Source organism: Schistocerca cancellata, chromosome 4 (assembly GCF_023864275.1).
Source record: "Schistocerca cancellata isolate TAMUIC-IGC-003103 chromosome 4, iqSchCanc2.1, whole genome shotgun sequence".
Lineage (NCBI taxonomy): Eukaryota > Metazoa > Arthropoda > Insecta > Orthoptera > Acrididae > Schistocerca > Schistocerca cancellata.
Window position 1 is genome coordinate 185,869,211 of NC_064629.1, and position 22,531 is coordinate 185,891,741.

The following is a 22,531-nucleotide window of genomic DNA, read 5'->3' on the forward strand; positions in this document are numbered from 1 at the left end:
AAATAGTTGCCACTTATGCTGTTAGCCAAACTGCATGGGATGGCTCTGATTTTCTGCAACATAGTAATAATAAAAATAATAACAGTAATAGCAGTAATAATAGATTAAGTCACAGGCTAGTAGAACGCTGAAGATTATCAACATATGATTATTCCATCTACAGTACTGTAGCAACATGAACACTGAGGATTTCTTAGGATTATATCACTGAATTTCATCAAAGTATTTCAAACTGGATTGAAAAAGTGAGGAAAAAACTGATGTTAAATACATAATCCTCCAGTGTGTTTTGAATTGACAGATAGTGTAATATTCACATGACTTTATGAGAATGTTACCGCTAAACCAATGAGATTATCACTATACTTCCATCAGGCAAATGAAATGCACTGAAAAATTACAGAAGAAATGTTTTGAATGTGCAATGTCATGCTTGCACTGCCCCTCATTTACCACCACACAACACGTAGATACAGCAGAGGAACAGCTCAAGCAGATGATATCACTTCCTCCAGGTACTGTCACATCCTAAAACGTTGGAAGGTTAATCAAATGGCTGGATTTGGGATTCCAATAATTGTCATGTTTATTGTCATCTTAAAACAACAGTCACTTTGGCAGCAAGGTTTTTATGTCAGAAAATGTACATATGGTGCCCACTGTGTAATGTGTACAAGATTATTGTGAAAGTTTTCATAATTTTCCACATTTATGCAGTCTCATTAATGTTACCTCATTGTCCACTGTTTCGAAAATATATTTAAAAGGTGAGCTTTATCTCACACTAAATTATTTTTGTGGTACTGCAACTAATAATGAAAAACCAACCTGCTATTCCCTCTGACGGAGAAAAGTCACAACTCTGAACACCCAAATCGTGAGCAGCTTCCTGTGTAATAAGGCACTGATCCAAGCAAGGTGCAACACACCACAACTTAAAGTTACCATCTGAGCAAACAGTTACAAGAAACTGGCTATCTGGTGAGAAGGCTGCATCTACGATAGCATCACTGTGGCCCTCACATGACCTGTAAATAATATAGGTATGAAAATGCAGCAAAGCATAAAACTACACAAAACATACAACAAATACAAATAATGAACTGCGTGTCTCTCCCAAGTTAGTGGCTCTTTCTGTGTATAAACTTTATATTTTATTTTTAAAATAAGATTTTGCATAATATAATAATTAGACATAAAAATCAAAACAAGAAAAGGACATAAAATAAAAAATCGCCAGTATTTCCAATAACAACTGAAATGAACAGCTGATATAGTTCAACCAAGACATATTAAAGACTGAATCACAACAACAGCTGCAATAAGTGTAACAATGTTAAGTAATTCCCTTCTAGAATAAATTAATATATACTCAGCTCTCTCCTTTCAGGGCACATTAGCTCTTACCTAACAGCACAATTAGTGCAAACAACAGTATCTCATGGAATGCTGTCAATGCATATCTTACTTTACAAATCATGTACAAACAAGAAGATAGCATATCTGAACTTGTATGGTATTTACTTCAAAGTACATAAGCCACAGTCTCTCTCCCTTTCTTGTAAGAAATTTACTGGATTCTTTTACAAAAATATCCACTTTTTCCTGATTCTTTATTTTTATTCTTCCATCACACAATCTTTGTACTGTCTCTGCATTTGTCATATTGAGATAAGTTTCTGACTTCATAACTTAAATTATTTCAGTTGAGCTGAATGGGGTATCAGGGTATCACTCTAACGACAGCTGTTTGTTTTTAGAACTGACAATATTCTCCTAACTCATTGCCGCTTGCACACTGCAGTTCACAACCAACAGTGCTGACCAAACACCAGTTTTTTCAGTAATCTGTAGTTTATCTTATTCATCTGTTGGCACAAAATGCAAACAATATAGTATACCACAACTGATATAGTTCTTCAGTTCTATTCTAATGAGAAAATACATCAATGAAAAACACATCTGTTGTGCTTATAATGAACTTTTTCAACATGATTGCCTTTATTGATTATTAACCTGTTAACTTATTGCTACAAACTTGTGTAACGAAAAAGGTAAAAGAACACACTTCAGGCACCACAGAATTAAAACTTTAGTTGTCCATTTAACGCATAACACAAGGGCAACACAAAGCCCAAAATTAAACATACTATAGTGGCAAAACTTGATGTTGACAATGATTCATATAGAACCAACAATGCACTTAGCATAGAAATTAAACTGAAAATAACTCTATTTGCATGTTAGAGAAGAATTCTGGTGTGGTCAAAATATGTCAAAAGGTTTTGTTTTACTGTACTATAGTGCAGAATAAGAACACTATAAACTGGCACTTGGCCAAGAGTCTAAACAACTAGAATTATGACTGCCAGAGGAGTGAGGGTGGACGCAGGGCATCAAGCCCTACCTCCCTCTTGCATGGAAGCAACCTGCACCTGTCTTCTTCATTTCTGCAAGCAGAACTAACATGTGGACATATACATAGACTTCTAAAATTTTGCACTTTATATATGTGTTTCAAGTTGGCAGCATAACAGTTTAATAAGCACAGAACAAGAGGCGTGAGGCATTAGGCATGGGGAGTGATCCAGTTATGGCACAGTAATCACTGCCCGTCATTACATGCTGTGATCTCAAAGCTCCCATGTTGCCAGCTTCATTTTGTGTGAACATAAACAACACGCATTGTGTGTAGTTTCTAACACATGCTTGTGTTGTACTACGTTTTGTTTTGCTAGCATTTAAGGAGTTCTGATACTTGGCAAATGCCACAAAAAAAACTGTTCTCATAGTGGAAATCATTTGTGTCGAGGTGTGCCTCCAAACAGCCAGGCACTGGAGTTACCTCAGAGAACTCTCAAGTTTTACAAGCAGGAGGAAGGATATGTAAGTATTCATGGACAGTCATCAATTCATGCCAACAAAGTTGTTCAAGAACAGTAGTAAGTAAGGGTGTGTTACTGCAAAAGTCAAAAGACACAGACATGATCTGTAATGATTCTGAGCTGTCTGGATCAAATAATGTATTCCTAGCAACTTCTGGAAAGAAGAAAAAGCAGGCTCACACTGCCACTGACTTAGATTATTTCCAGACTGATGCAGTTCGCAGACACATATATTACAGCAAGGAAAGAGTATCCTAGCGTACCAAAGTTCCTAGTGTCATTAAAAGAAAGTGAGCTTCTCAGGGGTGAGAGAAATATCATTAAAATTGGTGCTGAAAAATGTGGGTTTCCATTATAAAACACTAGTCGGACACAAAGTCCTGTTAGAAAAGGTGATTACTGTTATGGTTTGAAGTATTTTCTTGGACGAAATTCTGGACAAAAACATTCATTCCCTAAGAGAACTAGAAAAAAATGTGGGTTAATGTGGAGGAATGTGTCAGTGAATGCTGGATGCATGACACTCCAAGCAGTAGCAGTCATCATCTGATTGGAAGAGGAGCTAGATTAATTGTGGTGCATACTGGCTATTCCAGTGATTTTGTTCCTGATACTATTCTAGTGTTTCGGTGCAAAAAAACAAGTGATTACCATGAAGACTTGGATTTGCTGAGTGGTCGTTGAGTAGTTCAGGAATCTTTTTTAAAAGATTCCTGTCCTTAAAACACTTGTGATGGACAATCCTCCATATCATTCCATGATACTGACCAAAGCCAGAACCACAAAGAACTTATAGTGCAGTGGTTACAGGTGTGAAATATTACTGTGGATATGAGTATGATGAAGTTTCTTTTATATTCACTTGTTACAGAAAGTATGCCTGTGATACCTTCACACGTTGTAGATGTAATCACCAAGGAGCAGCATCATACTGTAATAAGAAAACCACCATATCACTAGCATTTCAACCCTACTGAGTTAGTATGGAGTGATGTGAAGATGTACATAGGGAACAATATCAAGTCCTTTACAATAACAGAGGTGTAGAGGCTGTTGCGAGAAGCTCTTGCAACTGTGGATGCAGCCTCATGGAGGAAAAAAGTCGAGCACAATGACAAATACATTTGAGCAGTGGCCATGAACAACTAATGGTTTGTTTTGGTCAAGACAATGATAAAAATGGTCTTGGTACTGATTCTGATGAAAGTGATGATGAGGAGCTGGATAGAACTGTGCAATCATCACCATTAACTGGTGAGTAAAAAGCTATGAACATTGGTTATTACTTATTTTGCAAACTATGCACTGTATTGTTGTAAAGGTATATTTTATGTACTTCTTTGCCCTGTTATTGAAAGCACGTACTTTGCTGCAGTTACATCTACATTATTATACAGTTGTTTATTTGCTGTCACTATGGTAGCCACTCCACAATGAATTCTTATGTACAAGGTTATTGCTCAATAGCTTACTTCACAAGATGAAATGGAAAACCATATTGGCTGTTATGTGTATAGTGGCTGATGCTGCAGCAACATGACTACTGCGGTATAACCAGCCTACCTTGATGTAACATGAACTATCAAATGCAATGTTTCACTGTTGCAAGAATAGGAACACATTTTCATGTTGTGAGAGTCATAATCGAAGTCTGTGGTGAACCAGGATTAGTCTCTTCACTCATTTCAAAATAAGAAAAGAAACCAATGAGCAATGCACAACACAAAAGCATTTGGTAATGGCTACCACACAAGTGTCTGCTGAGGCTGGCAGTGCTGTAATGAGGTAGTTCAGGCCCAATCTCTACCAGTATTTGATGCAACCATAGTTCACAACACATGCCAGCTAAAACTGCCACGTTAAAAGCATCTGAATCACACCAACTCTTGACCTAGAGAAACATACCTGTTTCTTTGTTCTATAGTAAGTCCCAGAGCTGGGTCCTATGATGCATTATGCAGTGTGTGTCTTATACAAATTGTTCTACCAACCGTTGTGACCCCAGAGCATAAAGTGCACTGATACACCATTGCGTTTGTGCAATTTTTTATTTTGCAAACACATTCTTATGCATATGATCTCTCCAAACTGGGCTTCGTCAGATGATGTACAACATCAACAACTGAAAATTGGTTAATTTTCAATAATTGCATGCAGAAAATGAGTCTACTTCAAACTACCTCTGATAAAATAGTTCAACTGGGTACAATTCGTTAAGAAATAGTTTATTAGGTAATTTTGTGTTTTCACATTCTGCAGCAGAATATGTGATTTTTTTTATGTACCTACTCATGTATCTGGCCTTTACAGGACATACTTAACCACTGTGGCATATATCGTTTCAAAATATACAAATAGGTAGTGAACAGTGCACTCTACAAGCATGAAAATCCAGATGGAAGATAGGAAGAATTTTAATGGTGTGTAGATATTACATTCATTAGAGAGGGTTGTAACTCATCTTGATGATGATGTACAAGGAAATGTTTTGAATGGACTCACTGAAGCATTGACTTGACACATTTTAGAGAAACCACAAAGAACACTGTACAGTATAGAGCAACCGAGTGATGCAGTGCAGTTGTTAAGATACTAATGTCATACTAAGAAGGATGGGGCTTGCTCTGGCTGGCCACCCTGACTTACGTTTCCCTAAACTGTTTCAGGAAAATGCTGGAGCGATACCTTCATTGAGGGCAAGGCTGATCACCTATCCCATCCTCATAAAAGCATACTTACAAATTCTATGTGTATGCATACCTTGAGCTATTTATTTTCACTGCATTATGATGACAAATTCTATGTCATTGTGAGATGATCCCTGGATGAACAAATCAAATCAAATCAAATCAAATCAAAACTAACTGTAACATCAGTCAACCTTAAATGATGAAAATCCAGGTGGAATCTAACAACCGAATTGTATCAGGCAACCTTAAATACTGCTAACCAGGCACTAACATAAAGAATGTGGAGATATTTTATTGAATAGCAGAGCACTGAAAATATTATGAGTGCAATCAGTGTTAGTTGGAAATTCCTCAAAGATGTTATCCATCAGCAGCCGTTCCCTCAGGGAGTCTCATAAAATGGGTACCACAGAAACTGGCACTTTCCCAGAAACATTCAAGAGGAAATGGCAAGAATAACAGCACACTCGTTTTTATTAGTCAAAGAGATTTTATTTTTAACCATGTGATTACACCAGGTGAAACCTAGATTTATCTATAATTACCTACAAATGAAAAACCAGTTGAAACACAGCACTTAAATGACTCAAAGAAGAAAATGACATCACATCCCACTATTACATTGATAGTTTTACTAGGTACCTATCATGATATAACATCTGCTGCATGGCAAATCAGTCACTGATTACTGTTATTACACTTCAGAAAAGAGTGTGAAAGAGGCCAAGATTGGTACTGACTGTAAGTGGAAAGCACACCAGCATTTGGTCACTTCAAAAGCAGAAAAATTAGAATTAGAAATCAACACTAGAAATATTCAAGTGCAACTGACTTCTTGCTTCAGAAGTTTCACTTTAAGGGTATCACTGACATGAATGGCACATCTCTTGTGGAAGGAGAACATTAGTTTCAGCCCACTTCTGTTTTTCATAAATTAGCTTGCAGAATTTAGTATCCACAGAAGGCATGACAATGCTGCTACTCGACTTGGATGGTGTGGTACTTTCCAGGCTGACGGAACCTCTGTAATTGGGGAACAATCATAACTGGGGAAGAAAAACCCTTGAATGGATCTAACATGTCATGAGAACTGAACTATGGGACATGGAGATAAGTACACGACAACAGCTCAGTCCTCGGCTGGCATGGGCAGCTAATGTCTGGGCACAAGATAACTCTTGGCACTTGTTCAATGGTAGGTCCGTAGTGGTCTAACTCCACAGGTGCACTGACCTGCTCCGCTTACTGCCACTCGCAAGTGAACACTGACGTCAGTGAGTCTGCCCATATGAAACAACGCGTGTGCTCTCCATGGCAGGTTCCTGAACTACTCTGCTGCTCCACCCATGCCAGTTCATCTGCCTCCATTGGAATGTCCACTGGTGGCAATACTAAGCATGAGATAAAAGATCACTTACAGAGAAGGGTTTATAAGAGCAGAGACAATGTTACGAGCTGTTACTCCATGCAGGTAATATAACCAATCCAAGCCTATTTTCTAGCAGGTTAATGAACAAACATTTTCATGGCCCCTTCTATCTCTTCTAATAATCAACCAATTTAATTTGTAAAGGTAAATAATACTTATAATTTCAAAATATGGCATATCTCAGGAATTTAAGTTGAAAGACCATACTTTGGCTACAATAACAATTTTGGGAAATTACATTAGAGATACCATTTTTTAATTCTATTGATGCTACAAAAGAAATGTACAATGTTTTTAAAAAGTAATTTAATGGATGTTTTCAATGTGAAACTTACATCAGACATTCCATAGAATCAATATTCCACACACATGCCTTCTCTGCATCACCTGCTATGACCAACAGATGTCCATCTGGTGAGAATCGGCATGTTCTGATTCCACTACCACTACAATGCAAATTTGGGCAAGTAGGCATTCCAGTCTGCAATATTACATCATAGGAGAATTATGAAATGTTAACACACAAAACATACAATAAAAGCATCACTTACAGTGTTAAATGAAGCTGCATCACCAAGTAGCTGATAAAGCCCAGATTTTTACTGGCAAAGTTTACATTTACCAAAGTACATATGGTATTGATTAGTAGTTATAATAATAGTAATAGCAAAGTTTTTTCAGTATTCGTGTGATAGAAATGGCCAAAATTCCTTTGTTGTAACATAAAGGAAAGGGAAACATAACAGTTACTTAAAATAAGAAACTAAACAGTATTCAGCATGTATCATTGAACTGCACCCAATAAAATCATGATCATTATATCCATTGTCAATCATACTTCTAGTGTGATGGAAATAAGTTAAGCCGAACAATACAACTGGAACTTGACAAAGCATACTAAGTGAATGAAGTCACAGTTGCTGTTTATGAAAACTTTGTGTCACACAATAAACATAAATTTTAGAAACATATTGTCTAAAACTATCAGCTGCTGGTTGTTACCACCAGCATTCTTTTTCACATCTCAGCACACACAAAATAAGGCAATTAGTAAAGTGTCCATATTGCAACAATTGAAATCTCTTCTGCCCCTTATGTCATGCATTGGCTGATGTAATTTCTCCCTGCATAGTCAAAATATAATGGTCGTAAGGGGCCGAGTATCACCTCTGCTCACACCCATACACTAAGTAGAAAAGTGTGACTGCAGTGGTGTAATCGGTTAGGGAGTATGGTAAGCAAATGTCACAAATCACAACATATCTCAATTATTCTACTCAGTTAGTTCATGAGTTAGTTAGTTCCATGTTCCCTGATGCAATTTATATCAAAATCATATAGGAGGAGTCAGTTTACAGGTTACATATACATGATTTTTTGGTGTGTATTGGTGCATGAAGGCTATTTCCAGACCACTACATAACAGAGCAACCGTAACAGTAATACAAATGAACATATTTTCTTTTGAAGTTATTCATATTACCACAGAAAAATACATAAATTTAATCTAAATCTATATGAATATTCTGCAATTTGCACTTAAATGTTTGGTAGAAGATTCATAAAATGACTTTCAGACTAGTTCTTGACCATTCCACTCTTGAATAATACTTGAGAAGAATGAACACCTAAACCTTTCCATGTCTTCTCTTATTTTATCATGATAGTCATTTCTGTCTATGTAGGTAGGACTTCGCAAACTGTTTTGGCATTTAGACCAGAAAGTTCGTGATCATTATTTCATTAAAATATCTCACCACTATGAGAACTGTAATTACCACCCCTACTCAGTTATTGTATCAGTGACTCTCTCTCCCCTGTTTCTGTATAAATGACTGTGTCATTTTGTCATGACATGGGGCCAAATTATTGAACTGTTGTTCTGTTACATAGACTTTTGGTCAATTGCCGCCAAATGTTTTCTCCATCCCAAATACCATATTTGGCAATTTGGTCGAATTCTTTCAGCCATTTTGTTGGGTCAAGACCAGTGTCTTTGGAAAACACTGATGGATCCCTGATGTGAAGCTGACTTACTGCTTTTTTAGTATCCATCTGTCTTCTGAATATAAAGTTTTTAGGTATGATGTACTGCCCATGTAGGTGACAGCTCTTACACTGCCTAGAGCCATAATGATGTATATGTCTTGAAACACCCAGTGTCTCCTCCAAACAATGTTGCATCAAAATCATAATCAAATCCAAGTATGAAGGAAGGGTAATCAATGAAGCACAACACCTAGCATTGCAAGCACATTCATTACTGACACCTCACCAACATACACCAGAACAGAACTGACTTGGACAGAGAGTGCAGCTATGTATAAGGGGGCAGGCAAATGAAAATGAGACAGATGGAAAACAAAGTAAACCATTTTCTATTCCAAACTTAATAACCATAACTGTTAATACATCTATCCCACTGAGAGACAAGATGGTCAATGCCTTCATGAAAAAATGTTTGCAGTTGCCTACAGAACCATGATTGTACCCACGTGTGCTGCTCTTTGTCCGAAGCAGCTCCAAAAGTATGGAAATCACACGCTGAGAGGCTGGTACTGAATAGAGGATATGTGAGGGCTTCCCAGCAAAACTTCAGCAGTGTAGTCGAAACACTCTTAGCAATAAGTGGGTGCCTCCACCACCGGTGTCCAACCTATATTTGCGACATGCATTCCAATCAGAATTTAGAATTTCATAGTCATTAACATCTTGTTTCAGTCAGTTTCCTGTTCCTAGTACTATGTGGGCAACATTTATAAGCGAGACTAGTTCTGGGGGCTTTCTGTGGAATCTTCTACAGTTAACTAATACTATACTAATATTTTCCTTCTCCTATCTGCTATGATGAATGCTACCCAGTCTGAACTCAAAATGTGTCTTATCAGGTCTGTGGAGGGATTTCTCTGTCCTTAAAAAACCACATGTGCACACCCCATGTACTCTGCTACACTGGTAGCCATTTCCAAGACCTTACAATTCCCCACCCAATAGTGGAGGTTGAGAAATCTGCAGCCAAGATTGTCACAGAATCATCTGAGCCTTTGGTTTAAGCCTTACACTTGGATCCAAACCAGAGGACTGCAGTCTGTTCAGAGCATGATACTATGAAATGATAGATCTGCTTCCACCCTGCAAGCAAGGATAGCTGTCTTCACCAAACCAGCCAGCTGCCTGCAGGAGCTGAGGGTGGCCTCTGAACCTAGGCAGCAGGTGTCATTCATGCCAACATGAGCCACAATTTGTAGCTGAGTGCAGCCAGTATGCTCAATCGCCCAATCTCTACATTTCAGACAAGACCCCCCTGGCACGCAAACAGAGTGGACAGTGGCCTCCTTTTCTGATCTGTGCACTATTTCCCTGAGGAACTCCATTATCTGTCTAACATTGGACATTCCAATGACACACTATCCCACCATTTGTGCTTGTCCAGACCTCTCAGAAAGATTAGCCATGGTCCAACATGTGAGGCATTCTGTACTGACTCAGATGCACTTTCAGCAGTGGCCAGTACCTCAAAACTGTTTTTGAGGCATAAAGGGACAGCCACAGAGCTAGTACCCTCTTTTGCCTTCTGCCTAGAAATTCATGACCCGGCCACTGTTTGCCAATCACTTTCATGCAAGTGTCAACTGACAGGGGCATAAGGAATTCCAGGCAGTGCTATATTTCCAGAAGTGCCACAGTATTCACCTTAGGTGCCCCAATGCTGCAGCAGCCCAGGGTAGCAGCCTGAAGACTGTCTATTGTGGCCATTGCAGCTTCCATCCATTTGCAAACAGTGGCCAATCCCCCACCCCTGCTCCTTACACAACAGGGCTAGCCCCTATCCACCTTTAATAAGTTTTGTTTTGTCTTATCAAAACTAATGCAACAATAACCCAAGAAGCTGCTGGGTGCAATTTAAATTTTGCTGCTACACTGCTTCTAGTCTTTACTACAAAATAAAGCTGCCTCACACAAAAATATGCACTAAAATTTATGCAAAACACTTAGAGTAAGTTACTCAACACTAATCAGCACAGTAAAATACACAGATATAATTAACTTCTTTGCAGAAGTATGTTAGAAAAACAAAAACTATAATAAATTACTACACATTAAACAAACTGCTGCAGCTACAAGCACCCTCTCAGCTCTGCAACAGCCACTACATCCCGCGTCCTTGTGTGTTACCACTCGTGTGTATGTATTGGGGGATATGCTGTTTTTCAACAGGACAATGCTCATCCATATGGCACACATCTCTATGAACTGTCTGTGTGATGTTAAGGTACTCTCATGGCCAGCAAGGTCTTCAGATCTGTCATTGATAGAACACATCTGGGACAATCTCAGACGTCAACTCTGTCCCAGTGCCATTAATTGGGATACTGAGGACCAGTTACAATAGTTGTGGGCCATCTTGCCTTAGGGAATGATACAATGGCTTCACAACAGCCTTTATGACTGAATCAGTGTGTGTATCTAGGACAGAATGGGTGCAACGTTATTCTGATAAGAGGGCTCAAACTGCCGTCTTCTTTGGGAATGGGAGCACGGACTTAACAAGAAGAACTGCACCACAAGACGACTATAGCCGTCGTCTTTGTTAATTTGACTCAATTTTTGTAATCACTGAAATGACATCACATATCCTCTTCTCAAACCATGACATTTCATTTCGTTTCCTCCTCCCTTTCCAGGTGCTTCACTGTATTGGTCGGGCACTGTATTTAGACACGATCTGTAGGTAATTATTTTCTACTATGTAATCTTTCCTTCACAGCATTCCTCCACTACTCTTAATTCTCCCCAAGTAAACATAAAGCAGTCATCAACCCAAAGGTTGACTTGAACACTACAGTGCTGTAATAGGCATGGTCCTATTACAGGTGGTACGCTGTTGCCTTCCTCCAACCTTGGAACTCACTCACCCACCAGTTAAAGGGGGACCAACAGTTTCACACGAACAAAGGCAGGTAAAAATCTGACTGACCAGGCATCAAACCTGAGACCTTTGGATCTGTAGTCTGTTACCTTTGAACCACTCTCTCCTCCAGCACACTGAACTATTTATAAAAGTTCCAATCCAGGGTTTCCCTTCTGTTCTTCACAAATATCAGTTAGAGAAGTGAGATAAATAATCAGAATGACCAACGTTCATTTCTACTTGATTTCTGTAAATGCAGTGTGTGTCCTGATATTTTCTAGCATTGTTGCATATTATTATAATTCCATAGTCTTGGAATATGTCCTTGAACTTTCAACATGTCCATATGAATTCCACAGTGTAGTTAACTCATAAAGCAAATGGCATTTAACAAACACAATGAAGATCATTACAAGTTAGGGATGTAATCTGTGAAAAAAACACATAACAGAAATTGATTCTCTTATAACTATCTCTTTTTTTTTTCTATGTCCTCACTTTACCTATCATCCAGAAATCTGAATGACAGCTCTAAGGTCACATCCGCTGGCATCAGTATGAAACCTTTTTGTTGCACAATCCAACAGAATTAGTAGTGTAAGCCACTAAATACTGAAAGTTACTTTTTTTGCAATATACTACATAAATTCGGTATCACTTTTTAAAAAATTGTTGAGGGCTGTGGCTATGAATTGAAAAAAAATCTTTAATTAACTGTCAATAATGCAAGTAAATTTCTTCTATTACACAATCTCGTTCAAGTGTTGTACCCGCCCCTCAACCCAGGACACAGAATAACAACATTATATTGTTGTTGTGGCTGCTAGCTTTTAGTTTGCTTTATGCTCACTAACACGTGAATAAAATCAGTTATATGAATGTTTACAACCTAGCTTTGCTTCCTCTTCACTCCAGATTTTACACCACATTTTATAAAGCTAGATCTATGATGAGATTTTAAAAACAATGTAAATTTTAATGTCTGTTAAGCAAATTACTTTAAATCTCCAGTGAATAAAACCCTTTACCTCTATATTCCAGATGATTACTGCACCATCCAGAGAACATGAAGCCAATTTGTCACCTCTTGGAGAAAAGTTGACTTTGTAAACACTGTACTGATGTCCTTCTAATGGTGAGACACTAGTCTCAACGAACTGATCATCTTCATTAAGGGTCCAAACATGAATCTTATTGTCCCTGAAATTTAGACAGGAAACTATTAAGTAAGAGAAAATATAGTTAATTTGCAAAATTGTGCAAAGATTGCTATTAAGATGACTTGTTGAACTAAAAACTACTAGGCAGGGAAGTTAATTCAACCTGCAGAATTCTATTTTAATCACATCATGATTGTATACATTGTGACATAAAAATAGCTGTAGTAATTCGAAGAAAGAAAGAGAGACTTTTTGTGATACACAGTTTAGTTAGGGGTATTTTTTTCTGTTTCCTTTGAGAAATATGTCTTTAAGAACACACAACCAACAAAAATGCCAGTCAAATGGTGTCACAAGGTAACCAAGTTCATTTTACCAAGATGGGGATCAACTGAAACATTTGATACACCCTCACTAATTCTCAACTAAATTGTAACCTTTCAACCAACTTACACCTTGGACCAGACCACAGATGAGTAAAGCGCCACACCAAAGAGTTCATATTCACATTACTTGGCTTTGCCAACTCACAACCACTGTCGCCTTCCAACCTAATGTAGAACTAAGCTACACAAAAGATCGGCTGGTCACCACAACCTCTATTCCAAAAACTAATACAGATGTAAAAGAAATATTGTTGTTTTCCTCAGTCTGAAGACTGGTTTGATAGTTTCCCACATTATTCTATCTCGTGAAAGCCTCATCATCTCCAAATAACTACTGCAACCTACGTGCATTTCAACCAGCTTACTGTAATCAACTCTTGCTCTCCCTCTATAGCCCCCCTGTAATCAACTCTTGCTCTCCCTCTATAGCCCCCCTGTAATCAACTCTTGCTCTCCCTCTATAGCCCCCCCCCCCCTCCCCCACCCGCCCCTTCCCTCCAATACTAAATTGATGATTCCTTGGTGACTCGGAATGTGTCCTATCAACCAATCCCTTCTTTTAATCAAGTTATGTCACAAATTTATTTTCTCCCCAATTCTATTTAGTATCTCTTCATTAGTTAGGTGATCTACCTACCTAATTTTCAGCATTCTTCCGTAGCGCCACATTTCAAAACCTTCTTTCTTTCTTTCTTTCACTAGTGCCATGTCCCGTGCTGACGCAGGTTTGGCATTGTTAGGAACGGATTTGGCAAGGTTAGTGGAAAGTGGCGGCCGGATGCCCTTCCTGTTGCCACCCCGTGCCCCCCGGGACGGAATTAGTGTACCCCTGCTGTCTGCGTCGAGTGCAATTAATGGAATAGTGCGAGCATGTTCAGATGTCTGCAAGACGTGGAACTGAGGCGGAATGTGGGGACCAGCCTGGTATTCACCTAGCAGGACGTGGAAAACTGCCTAAAAACCACATCCAGGCTGGCCGGCACACCAACCGACGACGGTAATCTGCCGGGCGGATTCGATCCAGGGCCGGTGCGCCTACCCGAGTAGTACAGGAAGCACCGCATTAGCGCTCTTGGCTAACCTGGTGGGTTATTTCAAAACCTTCTATTCTCCTCATTTCTGAACTGCTCATAATCCATATTTCAAATCTGTTGGAGGTTACATTCCACAGAAATACCTTCAGAAAGGACTTTCTAACACTTAAATTTATATTTGATGTTAACAAATTTCTTTTATTCAAAAACGCTTTCCTTGTCATCAGTTTACATTTTATATTGTCTACACTTCAGTTATCATCACTTATTTTACTACCCAAAAAGCAAAATTCATTTCCTACTTTTAGTGTCTCAGTTTCTAATTCCATCAACATCATCTGAATCATCTGACTACATTCCATTACTCTTATTTGATTTTGTTGATGTTCATCTTATATCCTCCTTTCAAGACACTATCTATTCCATTACCTCTTCATCTAAGTACTTTGCTGTATCCAACAGAATTACAAACTCATCGGCGAACCTTACAGTTTTTATTTCTTCTCCCAGAACTTTGATTCCTTCTCCAAATTTGTCTTTGGTTTCCTTTACTGCTTGGTCAATGTATAATTTGAATAACACTGGGGATAAGCTACAACCCTGCCTCACTCCCTTCTCAACTACTGCTTTACATTCATGTCCTCTGACTCTTATGACTGCCATCCAGTTTTGAATGCACTATAAATAACTTTTCACACTCTGTGTTTTATGCCGGATACCTGTAGTATCACAACTGTTCAATGAAATCCCAACTGCTAAAGATGTGAACAAAGAACGATGTAATATAAAAATTTTATAAAGCAAATAGCAAGAGAAGTGCTATGTGAAAAAGATAGGGCCAATCGGAAGATGTTTAAAATATGGAATGAAGAGATACAAAAAGTCATTAATGATAAACAGAAAGCATACAATGAATACTTACAGAAGAAATCATTAGTAGATAAAGAGCAATGCCAATGGAAAAGAAATGAAGCAAAAGCGATAGTAAGATCAGCACATAGTACATCAAGGGACATGTTTCTAAGCAAAACATAATATATATGGCAGACAAAAAAATGGCCCATTTCAACCTCCCCTTTGGCTGTCCATCTCCTCCTCTCTCCTATATGTGTCCATTTCTTCCTTCCTCCTCACTGTCTGTATATCTCCTCCTCCTTCCACAATATCACACTCACTCCCAATAGGATGCTGGTGGTTTCTACCCCATAGTATTTCTTTCCAGACTGTAACTAATGTGCGTACCAAATTTGGTTGAAATCATTTCAAAGGTTTAGAATGATCCTTTTACCCATGGCTTTGCCCATGTATGTTCATGTCAAATATATTACACTTATATTTAATGTATTTCACACATATTTGTATACAAATTTCATCAGTATCTCTAGCAAATTTTGCCCTGCAGTTTCATTTTCACCCAGCTCAACATTTATGATGTTGAATCTCCTGAACTATGTGCTGTACACAAATATAATTTTGCAGATACATCCAGTGGTATACATGACAACTGTCTGTTAAATGTATTGTGAACAGAGATAGACATAAAGAAGTAATAAACTAAACTATCATGTTTCACACTGCAGTTTTACTGCATGAACAGGGAAAATGTAGTAAGTGATAAACTTGTTTCCTTTCATCTGTTTGTGGGGGGTCATAAGTGAGAAAAAGTTTTGTAAAGGTTTGAAATTATGTGTAAAGTTATTTTCAAGTCTCCAAGTGCTCTCATTCTTGAATACTGGATGACTAAACTACGGGTATTTGCATGCGATGGGCTACTCTGATTTCTCATCCCTTTGATAGGTAGGCAGTTCTTACTCCCACAGTGATAATTTCCAGACAGTAAGTGATACATGTACAAAGTTTGGTTGAAATCAGTCAGGTGGTTTAGAAGAAGGTGTGGAACATACATACATACTGTTCTTATGAGGTGTGATAAAAATGTAACAGAATTTTTTTTTTTTTAATTTTGCGGGCTTTACACAGCCAATTTTCAAAACTATCTTCTTAACTTGTTGGTAAACACATTCCTGATGTATGTTTGCATTTTCAGCTGTGAGCTTTTTTGAATGTTTAGAGCTTATTGTTGACAGCTGACAAGGTTATACATGTTTTTGAGTGCTCAGCAAATTTTTACCCACAAAAAGACAGATCAAAGAATTTGCATTAAACTTGGCTTGAAGAACAGAATAAAGTGCAGCATTACATTTGAAATGACTGTGGCTTTTGGCGAATCTATTACGAGTAAGACCCGAGTTTGAAAGTGGTATAGACATTTCAAACGGGGTCTAGAAGATGTTGAAGAAGAAGATGATTGCTGTAGAAACCTAAGCAAATCAATTACTAATGACAATGTGGAAGGAGTAAAGAAAATGGTTCTGGAAAATAACTGAATCACTATAAGAGAGGTTGCTGAATATGTCACCATATTCTTTGGCTCATGCCAAGCAATTTTAATATTTTGGGCATGAAATGTGTTCCGAACTTGTTGAATTCCGACCAAAAATGACGCTGTGCAGACATAACTCGGGAATTTCTGAATGAAGTCAACAACAATCCAGACCTTCTAAAGGTGGTTATAACAGGTGGTAAACCACCTGAAACGTCAAAACCACGGCCCAATAATCCAGACAGAAATTGCCTGAGGAGCCAAGACCACAAAAAATTTGACAAGTTCAAGCACACATGAAGGTCCTTCTCATTGTTTTCTTTGATTAGATAGTGCATCATGACATCATGTCGTATGGTCGAACGGTCAATTAGGAATAAAACCTGGAAGTTCGACAGCACTTGTGTACAGCAATCAAAAGAAAATGACCAGAATTGTGAGAAAACCACTTGTGGAAATTGCATCACAACTCAATGCTTGTTCATGATTTTTTGTCAAAAAACAAAACTGTTACGCTGCCTCAACCATGGCCCTCTGCAACTTCTTTCTAATCTCAAGGCTGAAGAGAGCCATGAAAGGGTGCCGTTTTGTCACCATAATGAAAAATGAGTTCCAGAAGTGATTCCAAGACTGGAAAAAGCACTAGAACATGTGTATGATATCTGAAGGGGATTACAGTGAATGGGACAAAGTTGACATTGATGAATAAATAAAGATACTGTAAGAAAAACAAAAATTCTCATATTTGTTTTGGTAATACATTTGGATGTGTATGGATCCTCCTCAGGGGACACCACCTTAATGTAGCACTGTCCATGCGGGCAAGGAGGTTTGGGTGCTCTGGATCCAGAGGGCTACGCCCGCGGTAGCATAGCTACCAGCAGGGCCACCGATGCCGGACAGGCCAATGGGGTGGAGCCAGACGAAGTGCGTCCCACAACGACCTATCTCCTGTCCAATCCTATCCTAAGCCTATCCCTTTCCCTTATCATTCTTAACATCCTACAACATAGGGCAGAGAGGCCTCTCGAGGCGCGATGAAGCCAGTCTCCCAAAGGGAGTAAACCTGATACACATCACCTGCTGCCTTGCAGTTAGTAGAGGGATCTACAAAGGCTAAGGATGCTCCCCTGAACATGGAGCCAGCTACCCTACGAGCTGTAAGAGGCAACCTCCCAAATGGTTGGGCGGAAGATTAACAATCTCCCCCTGGAAAACATCAATTGTTGTGAATGCTAGCAAAGGAATAAGCCAGACAGATATTTTGATGATGACCCCAGCAAACAAAAAAAGGATAAGAGATATGTATATAGGAACATGGAGTGTGCTGAGTCTATACCAAGCTGGAGCCCTACATCAGCTGCAAAGGCAAGTAAATACCTACAGTATAAAAATATTGGCTCTCCATGAAATTAGGTGGAAGGGGAATGACATAATGGACGTAGGAAATTTCACTATCTTCTATAGTGGCGGGAGGATGAATATCTTTGGACAGGTTTTTTTGGTCGCTACAGAACTGAAACATGCGGTGATGTGCTTCCAACCAATCAATGAATGGATGTCCATATTAAGATTAAGGGGAAAATTTTTCAACATTACAATGATAAATGTACATGCACCCACAGAGGAGACAGATGAACAACCAAAGGATGAGTTTTATAGCAAGGTAGAACAACTGTATGATCAGGCTCCCAAACATGATGTCAAGATATTAATAGGAGACCTGAATGTAGAAATAGGAAAAGAAGAGGCCTTTCAGCCAACCACAGGAAGACATAGCCTCCATGAAATATCAAACAACAATGGACTTAGGGCTGTAAATTTTGCTATAAACAAAAACATGACTGTTGGCAGTACGTTTCCCACACAAAAAAATACACAAAGAAACATGGATTTCACCATATGGACAAACAAGAAATCAGATAGACCATATATTGATTGATCGGAGACACGAATCAGACATAATGGATGTTAGGAGCCAACGTGGAGCTGACTGCAATTCAGACCACCATCTAGTGAGGATTAAATATAGACAAAGGATCTCACTATTGAGTAAACAAAAAGGCCACAAACAAAAGAGGTTTGACATTAAGAAACTGAAGTTAGAAGAAACAGAAAACATATTAGATGATAATAGAAGAGGGGATTAAGAATGAGACCGAGACATCAAACGAACATATAGAAGTAATGTGGAAATGATGTAAGACTGCAATCCTCGAGGCAGCTGGAGAGGTTTTAGGACATGAACAGGCTCAAAGGAAGGAAGATTGGTTTGACGAAGAATGTATGAGAAGACTTGAGGAACATAACAAAGCACAAATGAAATTATTGCAGAGAAGAACTCGAGCAAATCTGAATGAATGAATATAATGAAAAGTGCCGTGTAGCGAAGAGGCTCTGCAGACAGAAGAAAAGAGCAGTAGAAAAGAAAAAAAAAACTGAAAGAAATTGAACAGCTAGGAGAAGAGAACCAAAGTCATGAAATGTACCAAAAGATTAAAGAAGGAAAGACTGAGTTCCAAGCCAGAACAAATGTGTGTAGGAACAAAGAAGAGGATTTGATACAGGAGAGTAATAAAATACTTGATAGGTAAGCAGAATACTTCCAAGAGTTACTGAACCTAGAAATAGAATGGTTAGAACGAGAGAACTGGTGGAACTAACTTACTATGGACCAGAGGTTTTAAAACCAGAACCTACACTGGGGGAAGCGATGCAAGCCATTAACACCTTAAAAAACAATAAGGTGCCTGGAGAAGATCAGATCCTGGCTGAACTTCTCAAATATGGCGGGGAAACGCTGTGGAAAACAATTCATAAAATAATACTGAATATCTGGCAAGAGGAGAGCATGCCAAAGGAGTGGAAAACAGCTATAATGTGTCCCATACATAAAAAAGGAGATAAATTAAACTGCCAGAACTATTGAGAAATCTCCCTACTAAATACTACATATAAAGTTTTCTCCAAGATTCTAACCAGCAGGCTTACTCTATATGTGCAAGAGAGAGTTGGAGACTATCAGAGTGGTTTTGTAAGAAATAGGTCAACAACTGACCAGATATTCACATTGCGCATACTACTTGAAAAATCTTACGAACATCAAATTAACATACACCAGATTTATATCAACTTTAAACAAGCCTACGATAGCATCTCAAGAGTGGCATTGCAGAATGTAATGGAAAAGGCTGGAATACCTAAGAAGCTCATTAAACTTTCTATGACGACCCTCAACGAAACCAACTGTAAAGCAAAAATACAGGGCGAAATCTCCAGAGAAGTGGAAGTGAAGAAGGGACTTAGACAGGGTGACAATATCTCCTCATTGCTATTCAACCATTGCCTAGAAAAAGTCATAAGTCAGACAGAGTTAAATAAAGGAGGAACCTTCTTAAATTGTTCACTACAGTACCTAACCTACGCTGATGATGTGGCATTACTCGCATGAAACACTGCTGTGCTAGGTGAAGCCTATCGACAACTGGAGAAAGGTGCAAGGGAACTTGGCCTGGCAGTCAATGTCGAAAAGACCAAGTTTATGGCAAAGACCAACCAACAAAACCTACCAAATCTCAGGATAGCCGACAGGGAGTTTGAAAGAGTGAGACACTTCAAGTACCTTGAGTCGACTATCACTGAGACAAATGACAATGGCAGTGAGGTGAAAGCCAGAATAGCAGCAGGTAACAGATGCTCCTTTGCCATATTACCCATGGTTAGGAGTTCGCTTCTATCACGAAAATCCAAAATCCTCATTTACAAAACAATTATAAGACCAGTTGTTATGTATGGTGCCGAAACATGGACCATGACTGTAAATAAGGAAAGGATCCTTAGCATATGGGAGAGAAAGGTGCTACATAAAATATATGGCCCAATATATGATCAAGAAGCTTGGTGCATTTGTATGAATGCGGAGTTACAACACCTTTTTGAAGAACCTGACATTGTCACTACCATTAAAATAAGAAGACTGCGGTGGGCAGGGCACATGGTCAGAATGGAAGAAAACAGAGCATGTAAGAGTATTTTTGATGGCAAGGCTGGAGGCAGACGGCAGAGGGGACACCCCAGAAAGAGATGGGTGAATGGAGTTGAAGAAGGCATGAAAAAGCTGCGTGTCAGAGGATGGAGACGGAAAGCCATGGATCAGATAGAATGGCAGAATATTGTGATGCACACCAATGCCCTTTAAGGGCTGTAAAGCTGAGGAGTAAGTAATACATATGGATGATTTTCTCCTGTTATCAGTTAAATTCAGTATCCCTGTGTTATATAAGGATTTCTGGTAGGTCTTGTCTTTTTACCTATTTGATCCTATGGTGCCTTCATTATCTCATCTCTCAAAGTTAACCATTCATTTCCTACTGTATTCCTTAACACAATTCCAATCAATTATTACCTTATGCCCCCTTTGAAAGTTTTACGAGTGCTTTGTTCTCTTACTCTTTGTGCATAGTATGACATCATACACCACATCATCATAATGTTATATAGGATAAAGCTGACATCCAATATCATTACCTTCAGTTTCCATTAGTAAAAACAAGATCATCCTTTTTTTTTAAAGTAGGAGCCCCATTTTTATTGTATATTATGACAATTTGATAAAATTCAGTAACTTTTCTCTCACTATTTTTTTCATTGCCCTACTACAGAGGGTGATCCTAAACTTCACTGACAAAAGTTCGGAGGTTGTTCGAGGAAATTCTCTGAGTATTTTGAAATAAGGTACTGGTAGTCTTTGATGGTTTGTTACACAGATATATTCATTTTCTTAGTCCAGTTAGCTTTCTTTGTCTGAAAACACATTTAAAATGGTGAAAAAGGTAGTAATATGCACTCCCTAAAATGTACAACAAAAACTATTGGGTAATAAAACAACTCTCAGAGGACACTGCACACTTCAATCACACTGTGCAGGGTGGCCAGTGTGTCAAGGAACATCTTAAGAGTTCATAAAAAATTCTATTCTGAAACTTTTCTCGTATACTTTTCAACCAATATACCAGTGTCAGTTCTTGCAATGCATATGTGACCCCCTGTGTAGCCTTCAGGACAGAAGTAATTAATTCTCATAAAATCTGCTGACAATGTACACTTTCAGCCCTCTGCTGAATGCACTGACATACCCACACTACTCACCAGCGCCTGCTTCAGAAGGTAGACCACATGAATGACCTGTATACAGTTGGCTTCTGCCATCCATCCCTGGCCCTTCTGTCCCAGAACTGCCACCAGCCACACAAATGTTAAGCATCATCCTTCTAATTCCCTATTCCTTTATTATTTTTGACCAAACTCTTATATTGGTAGTCCATTTCTAACTCCAGCTCAGGGGGTGCCCTTTCTGTATTCTGTCATTGATAATATATCCTAAGTTTTCATTAATTAACTCATTTATTCTGCTGCCTCCCTTCCAATATTCACTCATCCCACTTCGCACCCCATACAAGTTGGCTTCAGAAACGGCATCTAATCCACAGTTCAGTCCGTAGGGTGACCACAAAATCTTCAGCTCACTTTCGAGACGGTGTGGCCAGTTAACAAGAGTTGCCACAGTCACGGTCTGGAAGCCGTGGAGCATCTTACCATGTGGTCTGGGACACACCACATCCGCACTTTCCTCTACAGTGCTCAGGGCAGAGC

The 22,531-nt window shown here is 38.7% G+C and overlaps 1 protein-coding gene across 1 annotated transcript in view; it reads right to left on the reverse strand.

Moving 5' to 3' along the window:
* LOC126183614 (WD repeat, SAM and U-box domain-containing protein 1-like) overlaps positions 1–22,531 on the reverse strand; it is a 218,763-nt gene that overhangs the window by 58,733 nt on the left and 137,499 nt on the right. The window contains exons 10-12 of the mRNA XM_049925730.1: positions 12,945–13,116; positions 7,340–7,485; positions 829–1,028 (exon numbers count right to left, since the gene is read on the reverse strand). Coding sequence (XP_049781687.1) covers positions 829–1,028; positions 7,340–7,485; positions 12,945–13,116 — 518 coding nt within the window. The remainder of the gene's footprint in view (positions 1–828; positions 1,029–7,339; positions 7,486–12,944; positions 13,117–22,531) is intronic.